Source organism: Phascolarctos cinereus, unplaced genomic scaffold, assembly GCF_003287225.1.
Source record: "Phascolarctos cinereus isolate Bilbo 61053 unplaced genomic scaffold, phaCin_HiC Scaffold_726;HRSCAF=1367, whole genome shotgun sequence".
Lineage (NCBI taxonomy): Eukaryota > Metazoa > Chordata > Mammalia > Diprotodontia > Phascolarctidae > Phascolarctos > Phascolarctos cinereus.
Window position 1 is genome coordinate 214,282,499 of NW_027556098.1, and position 23,277 is coordinate 214,305,775.

Genomic DNA, 23,277 nt, shown 5'->3' on the forward strand with positions numbered 1-23,277 from the left:
GTAATCTTCTGGGGCTACAATGGGAAGAGACATCTAGGTATGTCTTTGAGGAAACTGACTATAAATAGTAGAATTTAATCTTTTTGTAAAAAGGAAACTTAAATTTAAATACTAAGTTTAATGTTTTACTTTATTAATAAGGTATGGATGGCTGAACAGAAAATATCATATGATAAGAAGAAACAAGAGGAATTAATGCAGCAATACCTTAAGGAACAAGAATCATATGATAATAGGTGAGAAATGGCATGATGTTTGTTTGTCTCTTTTTTTAAGTTAGCAAAGAGCTAAAACTCTAAGTGACAAAAATCACCTACCAGTATACTATAGTTTGAACAGATCTTTTCTTTTTGAGCCAGGAACCTACTAATAACTTTATTCAAGCAGTGTTGTAAACCACAATTCCAGTATATTTTTTCCTTAGAAACCAGCATCTTGACTGATTCAGAACTTGGAGTTAGAAAAATATTCCTGTGTTCCAGAAAACATTTTCCAAATGGTCCAATAGTTCTTTTTTGAACAAATCATTTTTAGGCAATCTTTACACTAAAAATTAATGTTTTTGATTACGTGAAGTTATTACACAACAGTCCTCAAATCATAATTTGTCTTTAGAACTGTGTTTTTTAGATGTTTTACAATTGGATCTTTCCTGTTGTGACTTCTTAATTTTACCTAACTATCCATATTGGACAGTGTAAGAGAAGAAGTGTGGTATAGTTATTAGAAGGCCAGCTTCAGAATCTGGATGATCTGGGTCTAAGTCCTGCCTCAGACATATACTTGCTGTGTTGCTTTAGGCAAATCACTTAACTTAACCCCAGGCAACCAAGTCCTGACGTTGCAGAACTATTGTTTGTCTGAATGGGTAGGAGATTCCTTGCTGCTGAGTACTCTCTATACCTATGAAATCAATGCAAACCCATACCTAAAAACAACCAAAAAATTCAGTACTATAATAGGCATTTTGTGTGTGTGTGTGTGTGTGTGTGTGTGTGTGTGTGTGTATTTAGATCCTGAAAGTATAAATGAATGCTGATAGCTGAAATCTCTATACACCTTCAAGTTTACAAAGTATTCTTATGTACATTATATATGACTATCACAGCAACCCTGTAAGGAAGAACTACAGATTTATCATCCCCATTTTATCAATGAGAAAGTGAGGCTTTAAGAGGCTTAGTGATTTTTCTGTATTCACTCAACTAGTCAGTATCAGAGACAGAATTCAACTTAGGTCCTGAGTGATTCTAAGTCTGGTACTCTTTACACTATACCAGGCTACCTCCCCAAATGTATAAAAAATTATTTTACATACAGTACAGTACCAAGCTAGACAAACAACCTGTTGCATGGCATGGCATATGCATATAGTGGTGGACTCTAGGCCAATAAGAGACCATTCTTTACCGATTTCTCTCAAGCTTTGATTGTTTTCTACATTGAATAAAGGCATACATTGTGAATAGCTGATATAAGCCATGAAGTAGATAGTTTTGCTATGAGTGCCTATACTCTGTTAGGGCTTTTTCTTCATGAAATTTTCTGGATCACTTTGTTGTACCCTGGGTTCCACAGAAGAGTTTGAAAAATGCTGATTTAGACCTTAGCATGAAATCATTTTCCTGATCTTTGTAGCATAGCTGATGCAGATAAAGTCCACCAGACTCTTTAACTTGACACCTAGGTCTCAAAATTATTTAATACCATTTCTTTGGCTTTGATTCTTAAAACTGTTGATCATTTTTTGACTGAATAGAGATATTCACAATATTTATTTCAGGTTACTACATGATGATTTAAGCAGTCATCAACTAATTTGGGGTAAAGTGAAAACATAGCAAGGGAATGGAATGTGGTAGCATTATTTACTCTAGCAGGCTGCTTTATACATAGTATGCATTTAATAATTGTGTAAATTGAACTCAGTTCTACTTCATATGAAATATGCAATAGTGACATCTTTGAAGTCCTGCTGCTTTTCTTTAGTACTTCATTAAGTTGAAGAAAAGTCTCTGGGGATGGCAAAGGTAGTTCTCTCTTTTCTTTCAGCAGATGTGCCTGGGGCTTTCAGTATAGGGGTAATCATGTAATTTGTTAGTCAAACATTTTGTACTAGTTCTTTAAATTTACATGCAGAAACATAAGAGTATTCTTGCTGTTTGTGAAGTAAAAGTTATAGATGTCTCACTAAAAAAATATTTTCTATCAGTATAGGTTCTGCTTTTAGGAAGGATTATTCTTTAGAATGCATTTTGTTCTTCTTTTGTATAATTTTCAGATCTATGTCTTCTTTCACTTAGGTTACTTATGGGTGATGAACGTGTAAAGAATGGCCTTAATTTTATGTATGAGGCCCCACCCGGAGCTAAAAAAGGTAAAAGCATGGTTGCTTTGTTTTTGAAACATCTTGGGGAGGGGCAGCTAGGTAGCACAGTGGATAGAGCACCGGCCCAGGAGTCAGGAGGACCTGAGTTCAAATACTAGCTGTGTGACCTTGGGCAAGTCACTTAACCCCATTGCCTAGCAAAAAAACAAAAAAAAAAGCCTAGGGGAGGGGAGGGGTCCAACTAATAATTAAGGAGTATTATGCTAAATATTAAAATGGTATTGTACTTCTATGAAGATAATTAAGTAACTAATAAAGGAAGATAAAAAAATATTTGTACTGCCTAATAATACTTAGTTTTCTTTCTTAAAAGAAAAATTCAGTGTGAACACAGATTTAAAATTTCCATTTTTGCAAATATCTTTATTACTGAATACAATTCATAAAGAAATTGGAAACATAATATTCCCATTTCAGTATGATGGATGTGCTGAAAGTTTAAAAATGAGGAATTTTACATGCTTATCAATAGTCTTATTTTAAATTGCTTTCAAATTATTTATTGTTGTAAAATTTAACTCTGTGAGATGAAGAAGCAAGGAAAAAAGAAATTGAGTTATTTGTGAATTGCAATATGAGGCCATTATAAATGACTACATATGGAGTTAATAGAGTATATGATTTAAATTAATGTTCTTAAACCTGTCTTTTTCATGTGTTTGATATTCAATCAAGAAAACAAAGAGGTAAAATACTATTTTTTGTTTTTCCATTTACTTTAAATTCAACAAAATGTATCACTAATTATAACATTTTATGGAAAATTTTAAAGACTCATATTTATATTTTTAGCAAGAAGATGCAAAAGGAGAGACTGAATACAAATTTGAATGGCAGAAAGGAGCCCCACGAGAAAAGTAAGAACTGTTACCTTTTCTAAATAAAATTTATAAATCATAAACTTTTTTTTGTTTTTTTCCCCTTTTTTATTTCTTTTGTTGTCTCTTCCTTTCATCTAAAAAAAAGGGATTTTTAAAAAATGCTTTCAGGTGACAGATCTGCTTGATCTTGGCAATTTTTTATTTAATATACCTGCTTATTCTGCAAATTCTGAACTGTCACACTCAATACCAGGTATAACTGTGAAGTGCCTTCTCTATTGAGAATTGTTTCTTATTATGATTTTTATAGTTCTTTGCTTGTTGAAATAAAATAATGTGATAACCTATGAATTATAAAACTTTTTCAGATTAACTGTTACTGATGACTGAATTATTTCAAATTTTTGCAATATGTACATTTTCTGTACTTAATAGATATGCAAAGGATGACATGAATATCAGAGACCAGCCATTTGGTATTCAGGTAAAGGATGTGTTTCATTTTGTCAGAATACTATTTATATTATAAATTGTTCTTTAATTACACCATTCAGCAAAAGTGTACGGTGTGATTACTTTTACAGTGTTCACAATTCAATTTCTGTTAACATCAGATAACAAAAGAAAATGCAGAGGTTAAAAAACAACATGAAGACACTGCTAAAATATAGGCAAGACAGTTGAGTGTGTGCAGTAGGTATTGCTTTAAGCTTTTGGTCCCTTGAGAGCTGTGGGGATTTTTTGGTCAGGATCTAGAAATGGGCTTATCAAGTCTGGGTCCCTAGGTCACCGGGTACCTAAGATTTTGTCATCACCTTACGTGTTTTAATATTTTGAGTACAGCCTTACTCAAAGCTATGGAAGTGTGCTTTGTGATTTTGTTCATATGTGTTGGTGTTTTTTGCTCACAGTAACTAAAAGAAGTCTAGAGCATCATTCGTTATGGAGAACAAGAGGAGCCAAACCTATACCAGCTCCAGCTTGGACTCTAATCCCTCCACACACTTAGGAAAGGGGAAAGGACTAACAGCACGCCCTGCATAGAACCCTGGAAGTAACCTAACTGTTGTGGTCCCTCCATTCTTGAGGCTTTCCACAGAATTCCTTCAGACCCTCCTATAAACATTCAGTGAGCCTGTTTTGGCTCTCGATCTGAGTTTGAGAGCTGATTTTTTAAAATATAAAAATTCCTTGGCTCACGAACTATATAGAAACAGGTAGCAGGCCAGATTTGGCCCATGGGCTGTAGTTTGCCAGTCCCTGCCTTAAAGCAACATAATGTTTTTGTTTTTGTCTATTGACTTGAAAACTGAAAAAAATAGTCTGTCCCCTACTTGGGGGCTGGCTTCTCGATCCAAAATGACTCTTTATGTACAAAGCAGAAAAGCTATAAAGAATTGAGTCTAGATAATTCAAGGCTGAGGGGTAACTTAATAATTGCCATATTAAAGAGGTAGTCATTCTGTTACCACTTAAGATGGTAAAGAGAAAAAGGCTTAAATTTCACCTTTAGAAATTTAGGTTAGATATTAGAATTTCCTTAGATTTAAAGCTGTTAATCACTGGATTGGAGTTGCTAAAGGAGGGTATAACATCTCTTTTCCTTGATATCTTTCAAAATAGGTTAAAACCTATCATTCCAAAGTAATTTAAATTCAGTGCTTCATAGGCATAAAGGAGTTAAGATAGCAAGAAAATCTGCAAAATATTCAGTAACCATAACAATACTTCTGATTCCTTAGGTGCGGAATGTGAGGTGCATTAAATGTCACAAATGGGGTCATGTCAACACTGATAGAGAGTGTCCTTTGTTTGGTCTTTCTGGAATCAATGCAAGTTCAGTTTCCAGTGATGGCTCAGGTAGGCAATGGACAAAGATTTATTTTTTTATTTGGGTTTTCATCCAGGGCACACAGAAGAAGATAAAATATGATTTATTTGGTTGCCTTGCTATATTTGGATTGGTATATCACTTGTCCAAGAATGAAATTGAGGTTGTATCTCTAGATCAGAAATGGTGTAATGTCAAAACTTTATCCGATATCATTTGATAAAATTAAATTTGATTTTTCTGGACCAAGAATCATTGACCATTGTTCTAAGCCTTAAGTACACTTACAACATTGTTAGATTTGTTAAAATGGGGGAAGGGGGGAGGAACACACCCAAGAAATTGAAATAGTTGTTTCTCATGTTCTAACTCTTCCTTTCTGAAAATAGGTGGAAATGAAAGCCACACCCATCTCTTTTCTTTCATGGCAGATAGGTTGGTGAAGTGGTTAGAATGCTGAAACTGAGGTCAGGAAAATAAGAGTTCAGATCCTGCTCTAGATACTTACTAGTTGTGTGACCCAATGAGACATCTGTACTTCAAGGTTTTGCAAACCTTACAGTCTTATAACCTTACAAAAATTACAGTCTTCTATCTTTTGTACTGCTGTGTATATAAAATTGTCATATTAAATTGGGGGTGGCACATAGTGGGCACTTAATAAATGCTTGTTGATTGAAACATAATAGAAGTAGTCAGACTTGCAGCCTATCCAGAATAGTTTGAATTACATTTGGTTTGTAAGGTTAGAGTTGAGCAATCATCAAAAAATTATTTCTGCTCAGTCAGGACACAATCTAAAAGCATCAACAAATTGTTTTCACCTCCTCCTCTTCCTCCCAGGCGTAATATTTGTCCTTTTATTAAATTTGATTTTCTATGCCTTGGTATATTTTACCAAAAAAGAGTTAAAACTGGGAAGACTTGACCTGAGTATGTCTGTGTCTTACTAGCAATGAGAGGCAGCAACACACATAGGATTGTGAATCTAGAGCTGAAAGGGATGTTAGAAGTCCTCTGGCCCAGCCCTTCTCTTTTTGCAGAGCTCAGAGAAGTTATATGACAATGCCAAGGTCACACAGAGAGACAGGATGCAAACTCAAGGCCTTCTGATTCCAAATTCGCAAGCTGCCCTAGCTGAGAGGCATGTCCATGTTCTGGACCCCAGGCTCAGAACAAAAGTTCAAGTCCAGTGCCAGGGATGTGGTTCCCCATTTCCCCCCAGGTTAAGCCAAAACACAGATAATGCCAATCTAGCCCATAAACGGGGCCCTTTCCTCAGAGCTCCTTACTCCTTCACGCAAGACAGATTGAGCCTGTGGGCCACAGAATGCTTGTTTCTGATGTAAGGAATTAGAGTTTAAAATGTTAGTCCGTCAGGATCAGGTTTGGCACAGTCCATAGGAGTGGAAATTGAATTTCCAATTTTCTATTGATCTTTATGAGTCTAGCTCCTTGTGTGGTAGAAGGACAGTACTGAGCGTTGGTCATTTGGTATAGATGTTTCCTCAAGAAGACTGACCACAGTCCTTCCTGACTTGAAGTCTGCATATTTGGATTTAGATTTTGTCTCAAAGCACTTATTCTAGATGTGTTTCCATGGTCAAGTCACTTAACTTCTCTGTGCCTTAGTTTCCTTATTTGTAAAATGGAGATAATACTTGTAGTGCTTACTTACAGGGGTGCTATGAGGACCAACCAAATGAGGTGATGTATGCAGAGTATTTTATAAACTTGAAAGCACTATGTAAAAGTACTATTTCTGTTACAGCATTGCTTCCTCTCTAATTTTTAAATATTTCAAACCAATGCAGTTTGATTCTTTTCCTCTGCCTATCTTCCTCCCAATTTTGAGGAGGAAACAAATTTTATATTTTTTTCTTTTTCTCCCCATAATTCCCTCTCTAGTGGGCCAATATAGAAGAGACATTAAGGAGTTCTCTGAAAGCTTGGTAAGAAAAGTAAATAACTTTTTTCTGTAATTTTAAAACAAGTTTGCAGCCACTCTTCATTTCATGTGTTTTTGTGTGCCTTTGGCAGTTTTACCATCAATCATAGGATCAGAGTTAAATCTGCAAGCAGCCTCTGAGGTCATCCAGTCCAATCCTCTAATTTTACTGATAAGGGAATCAAGGCTCAAGAGGGCTGAGTAACTTGCTATGACCCAGTAGTGTCAGAGATGTCCTCTGACTCCAGAGCCATTGTACTTTCCACTATTTTATGCTCACAAAGATACCTCCTGTAAAATGTTCTCTGCTTCTGACAGGATGAACCAAGGGCGCTTTCGAGATTGTTGGTAGACTTTTAAAGTAGGGATGCTCCATTCATTGAGGTAGATATTTAGATCAATGTCACCAGTAGCTACTATGTCCAGAATCGAAAGTTCTCCCCCAGAAGTATGAATAGTGGTAAAGGACTCTTTCTCTTGCTTTCAGTAAATAGGGTTATTTCAGCTGCTCTTAGCAAGCATTCAGAGGTGTCCTGTTGCCAATCAGAAACAATCTTACTCTGAGAGAGATTTTTTTTAAAGAAAATATTTCCTCTTCAGAGTGGAGAGAAGGAGCTCAAGTAAATATGGTAATCCTCTCTATTTAACAAGGACCTGCTGATAGGATTTAACTGTGAGGAACAGTAGAAATAGGTAGTGTATTCATTTGTCTTTCACTTTTCACTAAGCATGAAGAAAATTCTCTGCAAGGTCTCCCAAATGTATATGCTTCTATTCTGTATCCTCATGGGCCTTTCTTTATACTGGGAGAACAGGAGAATCTCTTTGCAAAGTGTCATAACTCTGATGAGGTAGTCCCTAACTTAAAATTTTTAATTTTTAAAAAAATCTTATAACAGTGATTCCTTATTATTATAATGATATAGTGTTTTTTATATTTTGTGAAATATTTTTATATCTATGATGTCATTTTATACTCTTAACCCTAGCAAAAGTACTTACCTGGTGCATAGCTAATGCCCTCAAAACTCAGAAGAAAATAGAACTTTGGCATACAAGACTAAAACATGAGAAACAGTAATGACTAAGAAACTTACTTTAGGACAGTCCAATAAGTATAATCCTTTCTAATTGGTTCTTAGTAAGATTTTTCAAATGTCCATTTAAAATTTCTGCATTTTATGAGGCAACTGATGATGATGGTGGTGGTGGTGATGATGATGGTGATAGTAATACCTGGCATTTATATACTTTAAGGTTGGTACTGTACTATATACATGTTAACTCATTTGATCCTAACAACCTTTAAGGTAGGTGACATTACTCCCATTTTACAATTGAAGAAACTGAGGGACAGAGAGGTCCAATGGCTGGGCCAGAATGACACAGTGAAAGAGTATTTGAGGCAGAATTTGAATTCAGGTTTTCCTGACTCCAAGGTCTGAAGTCCATCCCCTATACTACCAAGTTAGTTGTCATTTTGGTCTTAATATTATCCAAAATTTTATCTGATGAAAATTAGAAGACATACCCTTGATTGGCTAAGATCATCTTGATCAGATGGCCTCAGTAAGTCACATTTGTATTTAACAGATCCCCAAAACAGAGAATTAGTCTCAGTTACGTCCCATAAAACCAGCTAGTTGCCTTTTAGAAAAATCTGCACAAGTGACTGTGTTATTTTCCATATCAATCAGTCAGTTCATTTATGGTTCTGGATAAATCTTCTATGTCTGTATTGCAAAATGAGAAGAAATAGAAGAAACATAGTAATTCCTTAATAATATACTGTGATGGTTCTCATTATTAGAGCATAAATTCTTTGAGAGCAAAAACATCTTTATTAGTACCCCCCAACACACACACACCCCATTTAGTACAGTGAGTAGAATTAGAGCTCAGTAAGTATTTGTTGAATGAATTAATGAATAATGAAAAAAGTTTACCTCATGTCACAGTCTTAACACAGATGCAGAATGTATGATGATGCAATTATTACTATATTTTTAGTGATTCTAAATTTGTTCTGTATAAGGCTCTTTTTAGATTATACCACTAAATAAAGCTTAATGATTTTGAACTCAACCTTAACTTCATCTTGTGATTAAAAGCTTATGAAAAAAAATTGAGCAAATGTGCTGGGCTTATTCTTTAGCTAGTGATTAAAGTTAGTAAATCCTTCTGCCTTAAGATAGATGAACTATTGTTAAACTGTTAAGATTTCAAAAACCCAATGTCCTGTTGTGTATGCTTGAAAGATGATTTAATGAGGTGAGCCTTCTATCTGAAACAAATGTCTTAGTTAAATTTTAGCACTTTTGCTGAATCTTTCATTATAAATTATGTTTAGAGACTGTGCATTTGACAAACTGTATATCATCAGTCAAGTATTAAACTCTACACATAACCTGCTATAAAGTTGACAGTATTTGATTAGATTATGTAGTAGAGACTTTTTTTTATTACAGTAAAGGATTAGAGTAATTGGAGATAATTTCATCAGAAGGGTAGGGTTTTTGGGGGGGAAAGACCTTTAATAAAGGATAGGTAAGATTTACGTATGTAGAAAGAAGTGGAGAAAGCATTCTAAGATTGGAACAAACGTGGTAAAGTATAATCTTACCTGCATTAAGAACAATAAAGGGCCGGGCCTGGCCTGACCTGAACATAGACTCAAGTAGTATTTCAAAATAAGGTTGAATAGAAACTAGATTGTAGAGGACCTGAAAGTTGGGCAGATGAGTTTGGACTAGATGTGATAGACAACAAAAAGCCATTAACAGGTTGTTGAGCAGGTGAGTAACATGGTAGAAGTGGTATTTTCAAAAAGGAACTTAGGGTGACTCTCAGACATTGGACAACCTGATGCTATTCATGAGATCATACATTTTTCTTAGAATGCTCGTCCAAGTTGTAAATAACTAGAACCAGCTAGAGAATTAGCAGGTCTGTTTATTTGTTGTGGTCTGATAGATATGTTCAGAGGGGGAGAAAGCATGTTTCTTTGCCTCTTCTCTTCATAGAGGAAGATGTCAGGGAGGCATCTTACAAGTTGTTACAAATGTTAGGGAGGAACTTACAAATCTAGAATCCTAATCCTTCCTAAACTGTATTTTAAGACTAGTAAGCTGGAGGTACTACACCAAGTGGGTATAAGTGCACAAATGTGCTGGGCCAAATTAACAAACATAGATAAATCATGGAGACCAATGGGAGAGAATTGAAGGAACTCATGTGTGAAAGTATAGCACTGTTGATTGAAGTATGTAACCTAACGACCACTGTACTGGAGAACTGATAGAATGTTGGTTTGAGGAGTTCCAGAATATAGCTAGGGCAAACTCATTGAATTACTATAGAATTACCAGTGACTTAAATGTAGTATATCTATAAATTCATGATTAAGCACTTTTTAATTTGATTGATCAGGATAGCAACCATCAATTCATATTTATGTTTAAAGTTTAAAAGGTAAAAACTTAAATGGCCTATCTACTTTTTTTTAAATGGTCAATATTTTATCCAAATAAAAATTGCCAGGGACCAGAGCTACATTTCTCATTCAACTCAGGTGTCTGTCTCTGAAAGAGGCAGAAAGACAAGTACTGTGGAAGAATGTGGCTGTTTTTCTTTGATGTAACCCTTAAAAGTTAGAGACATACTATAAACATCCTTATTTCTCTCAGTAGCCTATTATAAATGTTTCATCTGTAAATGTGTCTAAGCCTTTTCCCAGTCTCCTTATGTTTTCAGTATGTACCACTTTCTAGTGGTAATATAATGAGCTTCTAAAATACTACTCACTGTGTGAAATACTTTAAATTTTTGTTTTCAGTTTACGTCTATCAAAGTTCTAGGGGCAACTGGTTCAATTTAATTTGTTCTGGACTCTGATGAAGCAAGCTGTGTTCTCTTTACAAACTGTTCCTAATTTTATAGGCTTTGATTTTATTCCCTTTTGGTCTTCTTCATCTTTCCAGATTAAAGAATCCTAATTTTTAGCCTGTCAGGTAGAGCAGCTGTCTTGATCAGTTCAGATGCCCTACTAAGTGTTCATTAGTTCCATTCTATCTTTGGTCACTCACAAATTTGGTTTCATTGTCTGTCCTTATGCTCAAAGAGCTATTATTACCCTTTGGGTTACTTGAAACTTAAATTATTCTGAGCTTAACATGTACCTAGAACACCCTAATGGGGTCACAAAGAGTCAGACACGACTGAATGGAATGCAGAGTCTAGAATCTGAGTATTTTCTAACTTGCTTCTCAAGTACATTTTCAAATATTTCTTCATGAAAATACTAAGCAAAAATACCTACAACTATTAAACTTTACACTTTATTCTATATCTCTATTATGTCTGTTTCATAGGATACTATAAGATGCTTCATAATTATTTTATAAAGGGAACTTACAAATCCAGAATGAAAGAAATTGTGGATTTATATGCTTTTTTAGAAGATTTGTGTTTTTGTTATTAGGTTCTTCTAATCATACACATAAAAGAACTTTCCCACCTTAGACCATCTTCAGGAGTCACTGTTGCCTGAAAATGCATTATTTTGTGGCCAGCCTTCTGGTGAGCAGTCTCTCAAAACTTAACTCATCAGCTCCTGAGATGAGGTGTATAGTACAGAATCTGTACTTAAAGCCTTTCCAGCTTAGTTTAAAAACCCATAGTTATGTTTGTGAACTTTAGTGAGAGCAGATATGCTTAGTATAAAATGTAATAAAATCTCACAATATAAAATGCACATAATGCATTTTTATCTACTCTATCAAAGCTTGAGTTTAATGCTTGATTGTGTTTCCTTTACTGTAGTTTTTACCTTGAATTTAAATTCCTAGCTTTTTGCAATGCAGATACAGAAAATTAGAAAAGATATGAGACTGTGTGTATCCCAGAATGTACGTTAGCTCAAATGCTAGCAATAATACAAAGTAAATGATCCGAATTTAAATTCATAGTCAGGAAATTTTTTTTAAAGTTCTTAAGGGATTTGAACTTGCTCACTTTCAGTGTTGTCAATTTATATAACAGTCCCTTGAGAGGAAGATTAGACTAGGACTGGCGGTGAAATCAGGAAGACCTGCCATCAGGTTACGCCTTGGGGCCGCGCCCGCGCCCCCCGGCCCCCCCCAAGTCACATCACTTCTCAGTGCCCAGGGCTATACTGTGTTATCTAGATCTACAAGGAGTTCTTTACAATGTTGAAATTACAAGTCTAAACCCCCTAAAAGAGTCCCTTATCATTCAATACTTTTATACTTTTCAGAGCATTTTCATATATATTATCTCTACAAAAATACATAACAAATAGTTATCAGAGAGCTAGCACCAAAATTCTTCAGAAGAAAGCTATTTTATAAAAAGCAAGATGTATGTGATAAGATTCATGATTTCATATGCAGTGATTCTTTTCTGTTCTACTTTGTATATGAAATGCTCCTTTTTTGGTCGTACAGAATTTTTAAAAATTTAGAGAAAGGTACTTTATGAATCCAAATTATACCCCAAAATTAAGATACTTTGTGATGTTAATTTACTTTAGTTGCATGTTATACATAAAGCTATATATGTAACACAGTTTGCCTTAATTATGAATCATAATACCAATGGGAGAACATTAATAAGTCTATCATTTAGACATTTCTTGACGTGACTTTTTTTTTAATTTAAAGATTTAGAGTTTTATAGTAGTAGGTTAAAAATCCATTGAAAGAACTGGGGATGTGTTTTTGGTTATAAAAATATGGTCTTGATACCTAAACCAGGAAGAGACAAAGCAGAGGAAGAAAACTATAGACCAATATCGGTACTAATCATTTCAAAATATTAAACAATATATTAGGACTGGGAGGGAGTGGGGGGAGGGGTGGGCCATCCTGTGGAAGAGGGATTATACTTCTATCATTTGGTCCCAGAGGGCAGAAGGACGATCAATGGGTGGAAATTGCAAGGAGGCAATGTCAGGAAAAATTTCTTAACCATTAGAGCAGTCCAAAAGTTGAATGAGCTGCCTAAAGAAGTGGTGGGTTTCCCCTTCTTGGAGGCCTTCAGGCAGATGTATTAAGGAGTAAGGATTCTATTTGACATGTGGGTTGACCTGGATGGCCGCTAAGGACCCTTCAGCTTATGTGATTGCCAGTTTCCTTTTCTTGTGATGAAAAGACACAAGTGGGGAAGTTAGAAATGTAGGTTACTGTAAGACATGCACATACTGCCTGGATTTATGAAAAAAGCCTGGAGTCATTAAAATTGCTTAAAAGTTTGTCATGTCTAAGGAGTTGGAGAAAGACTAGTGATATTTCTAACAATATTCTAAGTATCTAATCTCCCTAAGACATGTCCTCATTATGACTGAGACATCTAGTAAAAAGTTTTTTAAATTATGATGAAATTTTATCTGTGGTAATCTTCAAACAGTATTTTTAAATTGCAAGCCAGTAAACATATTGTGATTTATAAATGAAGTGGAATGTTGTTGTACTGTAAGAAATGACAAATATGAGGAATGTGGAAAGGTTTATTTATATGAACAATCAGATGGAAAGGCAAAATGAGACAGTTGTATGTTAAACACACACACACACACACATACACACCTGTGTGAAAACACAGTGACTACAGTAATAGAAACAAATATGTCACTGAAAGGCAGCTAAATTCAGATGACCAAGTGAATAGCTGATAAAATGCACCTCCCTCTTCTCATAGAGGTTGGGGTTTGGGATACAGAATGCTGTATACATCGCCAGTTGCAGTCACTGTGCAGTTGGTTTTGCTTAGCTCTTTGGGAAATGACTGTGATGTAAAAACAAAAGGCACCATTAAAACTTCTTTAAAAACCAATAAAATTATAAACCAACAATTTTTTTAAATTAGAAGAAATGTTCATTTGAAATTCGTAAGAAACATTTTATGATACATTGAAAACTGGAAGTTTGGTTGGTTGGGGAGTTTTTTGTGCATAAATAAGTAGGCATAGAGAGCATTTTAAAAAATGTTTACTTCTCTGGACAGCTGAGAGTATGACAAAGCTATAAATAATCACAAATAGGATTATTATAGAAACATATCTTTAACTTTCACCATCCAATTTTTTTTTTTGGCTAGGCAATGGGGTTAAGTGACTTGCCCAGGGTCACACAGCTAGTAAGTGTTATGTGTCTGAGGCCGGATTTGAACTCAGGTCCTTCTGAATTTAGGGCCGGTGCTCTATCCACTGCGCCACCTAGCTGCCCTTCACCATCCAATTTCTTATAAGAATTTAGTGGAGTAGATACATTTTACTGTACAATATAAATCATTAAATTGCGTTTGGTGCCCTACAGTTCTGGACTTGGAATCAGAAGACCTGGGTTTCAATCCTAGCTCTGCCACTTATTAGGTGTGTGTGTGACATTGGGCAAGTCCCTTACTAAGATAACAGATTTAGAGCTAGATTATCCAATCTCCCTCATTTTAAAAATGAGTAATTGAAGACCTGTAAAGGATTAGTGACTTACCCAAGATCACACATCTCAGTGATGTGGTTCTAAATCCAACACTTTGTACTGTGGACCTCTATATGATAATACACATAAACTACCTTACAGGATTCTAACTCATTATAAACCTTAAGACACTATATAAATGTGAGCTCTGATGAGCATGCATCTTTGTAAGTATAGATATAAATGGACAGTTGTCTTTAAAATCTCTTCAGTACCTCTGCTTAATGTCATGAGTTGAGATCTGTAATTCATTGTGGATTTAGGTAGTTTCTTTTAAGGTGGTTGGAGCTTAGTTCAGTTTTTATTGCTAAGTAGATGCTCCATTGAATTGCCCGCCTTTAAGGTAGGCCTGCTGTAACCTTTAGAAATTCTTGTCTGATGATAATAGAAACTCTAAGAGCTTCTCAGAAACAAAATCAAAGCTATACTGTATCAAACAGGAAAGCAAGTAATAACAATCCTGTATTCAAAGTTTGAATGCCAAGAAAAATAAACTGACCAATTTCCTAATCCACTTGCTGATTTGAGCTAAAAAATACAATCTTTTCATTTTAAAAAAATCACCTATTGAATAATGTCTCACCAGCGAATAGAGATTATTTTTGCAATAAGGCAATTTCAGTGGATGTGGTTATCATGGGATAATCACACCCCTGGGGTACAGCCTTGTGTCTGTAATCTCCCAGGAGTGTAATTATTTCATGATAACCGCACCCCCCTGGTGTTACATTATTTCTATTATGAAATTCTTAGTTTAGTATATAAAGTAACTTACTTTGATCACTTGAAACTGCAAGGTAGTGTTAGAATGTTCCAGCTGTGAGGTTTACAGAGACCAACTATAAGATTTACTACTCCTTTACAAAGTTAAATTAGGCAATCAAAATGCTTCTTTGTACTAAGCTGGTTTAGAATATGGTTTCTATTGATAAGATCTTCTTAACTTTCCATTTTCATCATCAAGATAACAGCAAAAATTATATGTGAAATGTGTAAGTTTCAGCAATAAATTGAATCCACATAAAATGTTTATATTAAAATATAGTTCATTAAATGACCACTAAGATTACCTTATGATTGTGTGCACTACAGCCCTTATTTTCCCCCATAACCGTTAGCATTTCTTATTTATATTCTTATTGTGCATAGCAACTTAGCTATCAGTTCTTTATTTTTAAATCTAATGTTCTCAGTACAGCAGTTCCTTTTAATAATCATTCTTTTTTAATTTTACTATTTAAATACAGCAGAAATTTGTTTTACTATTGGTACATTTTCTAATATACCAAAAAGCCCTGCAATAGGTTAAATCTCATAACTATGCTGTTTTCTCAAGAGCATAAGACACAAATATAGCGATCCTTCATTAAATGAAAAGGATAGTTGAATTCCAGTCAAATTGACCAGTTACTGAAGCTTAACTTTTTCATTGGAAGTTAGTGGTATCTCACCTTCCCATGTGCTATCACTTTATTAATCTAAGGGAAGCTATGTGGAGCAGTGTGGAAGGAAAGTGGGATTTGGCAGTAAAGAACCTGGGCTCAATCCTGACTGAGCCTCCTACCACTTTTATGATTTGAGGTATGTCACTTAAATTCCTTGGGCCAAAGTTTCTTTATATGTAAAATAAGAGGATTGGACTGGATGACCTCTTGCTCTAAATCTTAAGTCTGTAATGGGGTGGGGGTTGGGGGGGAAACAAAACAAATTGCACTGATGAGACACACAGTGAAAAAAATGTTGGCTTTGGAGTCAGCAGTCATGGATTTGAATTCTGATTCACTGTTTACTGTGTGCTCTTGGGCATCACTCAACCTATCTGGGCCTTAATTTCTTTATTGATAAAATGAGAGAGGGCTGACAAGGTGATTTTCTGAGACTCCCTTCTAGCTCTAAATCATCCATGGCCTATGAATTCTGTATTTCTGTGGTTATTGTAGTACTTCTAAGGGCCACAAGTCATGTCATTCTAGAATTAGTCATTCTGATTTAGCCCCACCATTTAGTTCTTCCAAAAAAGTTAGGCTACATATCCACTAATACTGCCCACCTAAACCAGGTCATTTGTTCCCTCCCTTTGACACTTATTTGCTGTGTAACCCCAAGCCAATAATGTCTGAGCCATCATTTTCTCATCTGTAAAATGGGATGATGATATAGGCATGACCCACTTAACAGTATTGCTGTGAGGAAAGTGTTTTGTAAACTTCAAAGCATTATATAAATGAATTATTAATATTGTTTTCCCTCTTTTTTACCAACTGAGCATTTACCCCCAAAACACAATCCTGACTATTGTAGTATGCTTCCCCACGTGATTGTAAGCTCCTCAGGGGCAGTGACCATTTTGCATTAGTCTTTGTTCCACCTCACCCCAGTCTACCTCAGTGCTTTACACATAGCTTGTTTAATTGGATTGGATTAGCAGGAAACCAACAGCACTCTGCTGGGTCACTTGCTTGCAATATCATGTTGTTAGAAAAATGAGATAAAAAAATACAATACATATATACTTCAGGAATTCGTTATTTCATTAGTGTGGGTATTAGCTCCACTGATAGATGTTACAGAGTAAGCGATATTAATTTTACAAAAAAATTAATCATTTGATGACCAGCTTTCTAGTGATGTCTCAAATGATAGCTAAGCAGTCCGTTACTTGACCCATATTTTAAAAAATCTTTATCGGTTGGTACACCCTCCCATAGTTGTACTTCACCGGTAAAACCTTCCAAGACCCAGGTTTGCCTGTATGCTACAGTGAGCACCAACAGAGTAAAACTGGAAACCCCTAGAATTTCATTAATTTGAATTAAGGGCAAATGTATTGAATTAGCTTGCTTGATTTTAGTTTCTTGAATTTGAAATTCCAGGCTCAAGTTGCCATATATTGCAGTACCTATGTAATTTTAAAATAATACCACAAAATGTTTTTGTAAGACTCTCAAATGTCCATTGAATTACATAGAATTGCATGTAATTTAAATTTTAATTATATATAAGGAGTATATTAATGTCAACCATGGATACTGAACAAGATGTTGGTTTTGTTGCCTGTGGCTGGCATTTGGCCCTTTTCACATTTTGATATTCAAGGTTATCTGAAAATGTTGAAACAATCATATTCTGTTCATAGAGGAGTGTTGCAGATTTGGGACATCATTCTAAAAGTAGTCATTTTTCTGGATGGACTAGGTTCGTATTTAGCAAGTTGTCAGTGAAGAAGGGTTTACTCCACTGATGAAGAATTGTCTGTGGAAGGAACTACATCCTCTTTTCCATTGAAAGGACCCTGTTGCCTCAAGGGGAGATGATTGCCAAGAAATTTCACAGAATTTATCTGATCATAAGTTTTAATAAGCATAACCAGACATCTAGAAAAGTGCCTTAGCAACCCTCTGTGCTCACAGAGACTCTGATAGGCAGAAAAGCAACTCTGAAAATTCACGTGATTCTGCCATAGATTTATCTAATGGCCACTCCCTCAAGAATTGGAACTCTTGTGGGATAGCTACTAAGACAGACCAAAATCTGGCAGAATTTCATAATAGAAATATTCTTTATGCAAACAAACTAAGTATCAGAAAAATGATTCCAAAAGCTAATAAATGAATGAATGGTTGGTTCATAGCTGAATCAAACTGAGGATACAGTTTCTGTCTCTGTCTTCGTTTTCATATATAGTGAACTAGTCAGAGAACAGCTGAATTTTTTGTATTTAAGGAAGCTTAGTGGAAAATGAATATTAACATACACAGGAGAAGACAACATAAGAAGCCTGTCAAGTTAGAGAAAGTACAAAGTCAAACTGGTAATGCCACAGTGCTCCCTCCAAAGGTCTGAACACTAATAATCATGATTAATACTTTGTAAAATCTTTGACCATTTTACTTTAAGCCATTACCGGTGATTAAACCATTTGAAACTGTTTTTAATCATTATCATAATTCAGCATGATTAGATTTGTTATTAAAGTGGCTGTAACACAAAATTCCATTGTGATCTACTAGTTAATTGTAGTACTGTTACATCATAGAATTTAATCTCAACTCTGTTTTAAAAAAATATGAGAGGTGGTAGAAGCTGTGTATTTCCTAATCTCAGAAGGATATTATGATGTGTGTGTTCCACACCCACCCATAATATAAGCCCTCAAATCATTCTCTCATTTTTTTGTATATCCTGCTAAAATCATATTAGATACTCACAATCTGCAGGCTGCATGTCAAGAATAAGCTTGTGACTACGTAGAAGAAGGAGGAGAATAACTTAGTACAACTAGTGAGCTAGTTGGCATCTATCCAAATCACCTGTGGACTTTGAAGAACACTGTTTATTCTTTCTGCTCTCTGAAGCAGCCTAAGCTTTTACGTGTTTCCCACCCATAACAAAATAATCTATTCGTAATCTAACTTGTAAAGACATAACATTTGGTATAGAGGAGGATATAGATCTACATGCACGTGCGTGCGCGCACACACACACACACACACACACACACACACACACACACACACACGGGAGGCAAAAGAGATACTGGATAGAGTACTGAACTTAAAGTCAGAAAGACCCACATTAACATTCTCATCCTCTCTCTGACACTAGCTGTGTAACCCATGGGTACTTCTTAGCCTTCCTGAACCTCTAGCAACTGTCTAATGGGTCTTTGATGTATTGCTTTGTATATTTTTATTTTTAAGATAAGCTATACTTAAAGTCTTATTTTAGTTTGCTAGGACATATCAGAACTCTGGCCTTCTGCTTTAATGAAGTGATCACATATATTCCTAGTCCTGTGCTAGATAAAGAAAAGTTCTCTCTGGCTTTCAGGGATATAATCTAGTTGTAGGATAAAACCAGTTACCAAGGTCACAAACTTACTGCTATGACCCATATTAAAAACAACAACAACAAATAAGATAGCATGAGATAAACACTATATTCACTGCAGTTATGACTACAAAGAAAAATCTTTAGGTTATAGTATATCCCAGATTGTGCAGAGAAAATTTAGCACAGAACTATAAATCTGGGAGGGTTTTCCAGACAGTGCCTAACCACCTAAAACAAGTTCAAAGCTAGAAGATAATAGCAATATTTAGATGTATATACCCAAGCCTTTGATATATGTAACAAGGGCTGCAGAGCTTGTCTGTGCCCTCTCCTAAGCAGGTAAATTCTGTTTTTATTTTTTTTTCTCCATCGTTACAATGGAGCATTAAGGCTGAAATTGACCTAGAAGATCAATTAGTACAATTTCCTTATTTTAAAAATTATATAGCTAAGGACCAGAGAAATTGAGTGACTTTCTGAAGATCATACAGCTAATTGATGGTTGAGACTAAAACTTAAGTCTTTAAGTACTAAAACCAAAACAATGTATAGTCTAATGAAGGAAAAATGCTGAATCCCAACTGCTTTAGTGAATATTTTCAATTGAATGTTCTCCTATCCCAACTTCCCTGGCTTATTAATGATATCATAATTCTTCAAACATCACTTAGGTAAAAAAATTTCAGAGACTTTGATTCGTCCCTGAAATCCAGTGATGCTGGCCTGCTTGCTGTTCCTCTCACCTGACACTCCATCTCCTGACCTGATTGCATTTTCAGTAACTGTTCCCCATGACTGGGATTCTCTCCCTCCTTGTCCTCTTCATTTCCTGGTTTTATTCAGGTCACCACTAAAATCCTACCTTCTACAAGAAGTCTTTCCTGATCCCTTTTTTGAAAACTAAGCTTTTATCGATGTCTTGTTCCCATAGTTTCCTCCAGTATTCCTTTCCCTACCTCTCCCAGAGACCCATCTCATAGAACATATAGTTATTTTTAAAGACAATAAGAAAGAGGGGAAAAAATGAACATAACTGATTTTAAAAGTCTGAAAGTATGTGCAACATTTGCTGATCTCCCACCTCTGCAAAGGGGTGGAGTGGGAGCATCTTCTCACATTTCTAATTTCAAGGCAAGCTTATTCTCTGTAATTTTGTAATATTACTTTTGAGGGTGTGTGTTTCTTTCTGTTTACATTGTTGTAGTCATGTGTTTTGTTTTCTTGGCTCTGTTTACTTCATTCTTTATCAGTTCATGTAGATCTTTCAGTGCTTATCTGTATTGATTGTATTCTTCATTTCTTACAACACAGTAATTCCTTTACATTGATGTACCAAAAATTTGTTTGGTGATTGCCTGGTCATGCTTTCACAGAAAGTATTGCTATAAATATTTGGTTGTATGTGGGGATCCTGGATCTCTTTTAAGGCCAGGGGCCTTCCCTTTTCAGTTATCTGCATTCGTCTTGTAGATTTCTTTTTTGTACATAGTTGTTACATGTTGTCTCCCCCATTAGACTGAACTAACTCCTTCGGATTAGGGATTGGTTTTTTGACCTTCTTTGTATCCCCAGCACTTAACACAGTACCTGGCACATGTAGCTGCTTAATAAATGCTCACTAACTTACTGAATGATAACATCTCCTTTATATCTTATGTTCTTTCTTCCAAATATCTTTAAAATTTATTTCTTCCTTGATAACTACAGTGCCATCACCTAGATTCAGGCTAAAGTCAGTAAAGAAGTATTAAGTACCTACTCTGTGCCAGGAACTGTGCTGGGTACCTGGGTTAGAGCTAAGAATAAAAGTCACTCTTCTAAAGCAGCTTACATCCTAAATAGACACACATGCATATGAATTTAATACAAATATATACAAAATAGTTAAATGCAAAGACAGTAACTATTGGGAAAATATTAATAACTCTTGGGAAAAGAACTTCAAGCTTGAAGATGGTACTTGAACTGCTTCTTGAAGAAAGAGGGGGACCCAATTGAGATGTAGTTAAGGAGGGGATGAATTCCAGGCATATTTCTTATGTCAGTTACTTCTCAAGATCATATAGCCACCAAGTGGCAGAAACAATACTTGAATGAATTTCTTAGTGACTCCTAGGTTGGCACATAATCCACAGTGCTATGCTACCTCTCAAATCCTAGTTTGCCTACATTCAGTTCAGGAGTAGAATTTTAGTAAGCACCATCAATTTTAGATTGGAGAAGGAAATGGCAAACCATTCCAGTATGCCAGGAAAACCCCAAAAGGAGTCCTGAAGAGTCAGACACGACTGAACAACAACAAAAAAAATAGATACAAAGATGAATAAGACGTGGTCTTTAACCTCAGAAGTCTTTTCATCTTCGCTTTTTAAAGTCTAGTCATCAAAGCACAGTATTCTAATGAGGGGTTGATTAATATATGCTATGAATTGCATCCTCTTTCTTCATGTCATTATCTTTTTCATAGGTGTTGTCTTGGATTTTTTCACAAGGATACTACAGAGCTGATAGATACATTCAGTTTGTGACACTGTTCCACACTTCTACACATCTACTTTGGCTTCCCTATTTGTGTCTAGTGTAGTGAATCTTTGTCTGTCCTATTTGAAGGGGACAGAAAGTAGTTGTCCCAAAGTGCACTTGTACCTATTAAATTTAATTCTGTTTTAAGGGGCCACTTTGCCATGTTGTCAGTTATCTAGCCTTAATTTAAATACAGCTGGTCCCATCTCTACCATTCCACTCACAATTTAACTGTCTTCCTTTATCACAGGGGAGAGTTCCATTGGAGGTAAGAAATTATATTGGGAAATGGCTAGTGTTAAAAACAAAAGAAATAGATAAAAGAATTTTAAATTGAGTGATGATGAATAAGACAACCAAATGTAATTCACTCACCTCTAACTACAGAGGCTCACTAAGGTAGACAATAGTGAAATCATCGAGGCTTTTCTAGAACATGTTGATGTGAACAATTATAACATGGCAGTTTTGTCCTAGAATAAAGTTTCATATTTCCTTGCCTTTTGTGTATCTTTCAGAAAACATTTAGGGGTAAATTAAATGTTGAAATTCTTCTTAACATTGAACATTTTAATAACAATTAAATTGACTTTCTTCCCCATGAACTCAGATAAGGACAATAAGAGGCCCTATTGGTCTCAGCATCCATGAAGATGAACTGGCAATGTGTCAGGAAAATTCCCAGTATGAAAGAGTTTTATTACAATCCAGTACAATTGGTTCTTGCATAACCCTTAGAAAATCATACATAAAACATTTTCATTTATATAAATAAAAATCACCCACACACTCTATTAATAACCAGTTCACTTTTTATTTGGGACTTATATGTTGCTTGTTCTTACTGTGAAATTTTTAGAACTGTTCACTTAGGCTTTCTTAAAAGCAAAAATTCTGTGATCACATTAGGAAACAAGTATGATTCCTAACGATTCCTCCTAGTCATAAATCCTGTTCCTGAGCTTCTACACGTAAGTGGAAGCCCTAAAACATCCTTTTACAAGTCAGTGACAGGAGTGGCATGCAAACTTAATAAAGGCAGTTTAGTGCTTTTTTTTTAAGTTAATGCATAATGTGTCACATCAGATTTTATTTTTAGTTATGCTGAGGTTTTGAAGGGTTTTTTTTTCAACAAACAAAAGTCTTTTAAGCCTATAACTTCATAGATATCACTCTGGTAAACAGACTGAAAAGCAGTAACCAGACACATTTACATCACCTGTTTCCTTATTCTATTCCATTAGCTGGCAACAGCTTTGTGCTCAGTGTCAGTGATGTCCTATTTAAAAGGACTACCAGCTCACAAAGTGTCACTCATGGTATCAGGAATGGGGGAAGGAGTTCCTCAGAGACGATCGGCAGCAATGCAACACCCTTCCTCCGTCTTCCCAAGTCAGCACCACAGAGCCCAGGTAGAAGACACGATCAACTGGAAG

The 23,277-nt window shown here is 35.4% G+C and overlaps 1 protein-coding gene across 1 annotated transcript in view; it reads left to right on the plus strand.

Moving 5' to 3' along the window:
* The window catches only part of CIRSR (corepressor of RBPJ and splicing regulator), a 34,685-nt gene that overhangs the window by 2,730 nt on the left and 8,678 nt on the right, over positions 1-23,277 (plus strand). Inside the window, 6 exon segments of the mRNA XM_020991000.2 lie at positions 142-236; positions 2,304-2,377; positions 3,065-3,075; positions 3,182-3,246; positions 3,646-3,694; positions 4,953-5,070. Of these exon segments, the coding sequence (XP_020846659.2) occupies positions 142-236; positions 2,304-2,377; positions 3,065-3,075; positions 3,182-3,246; positions 3,646-3,694; positions 4,953-5,070 (412 nt within the window).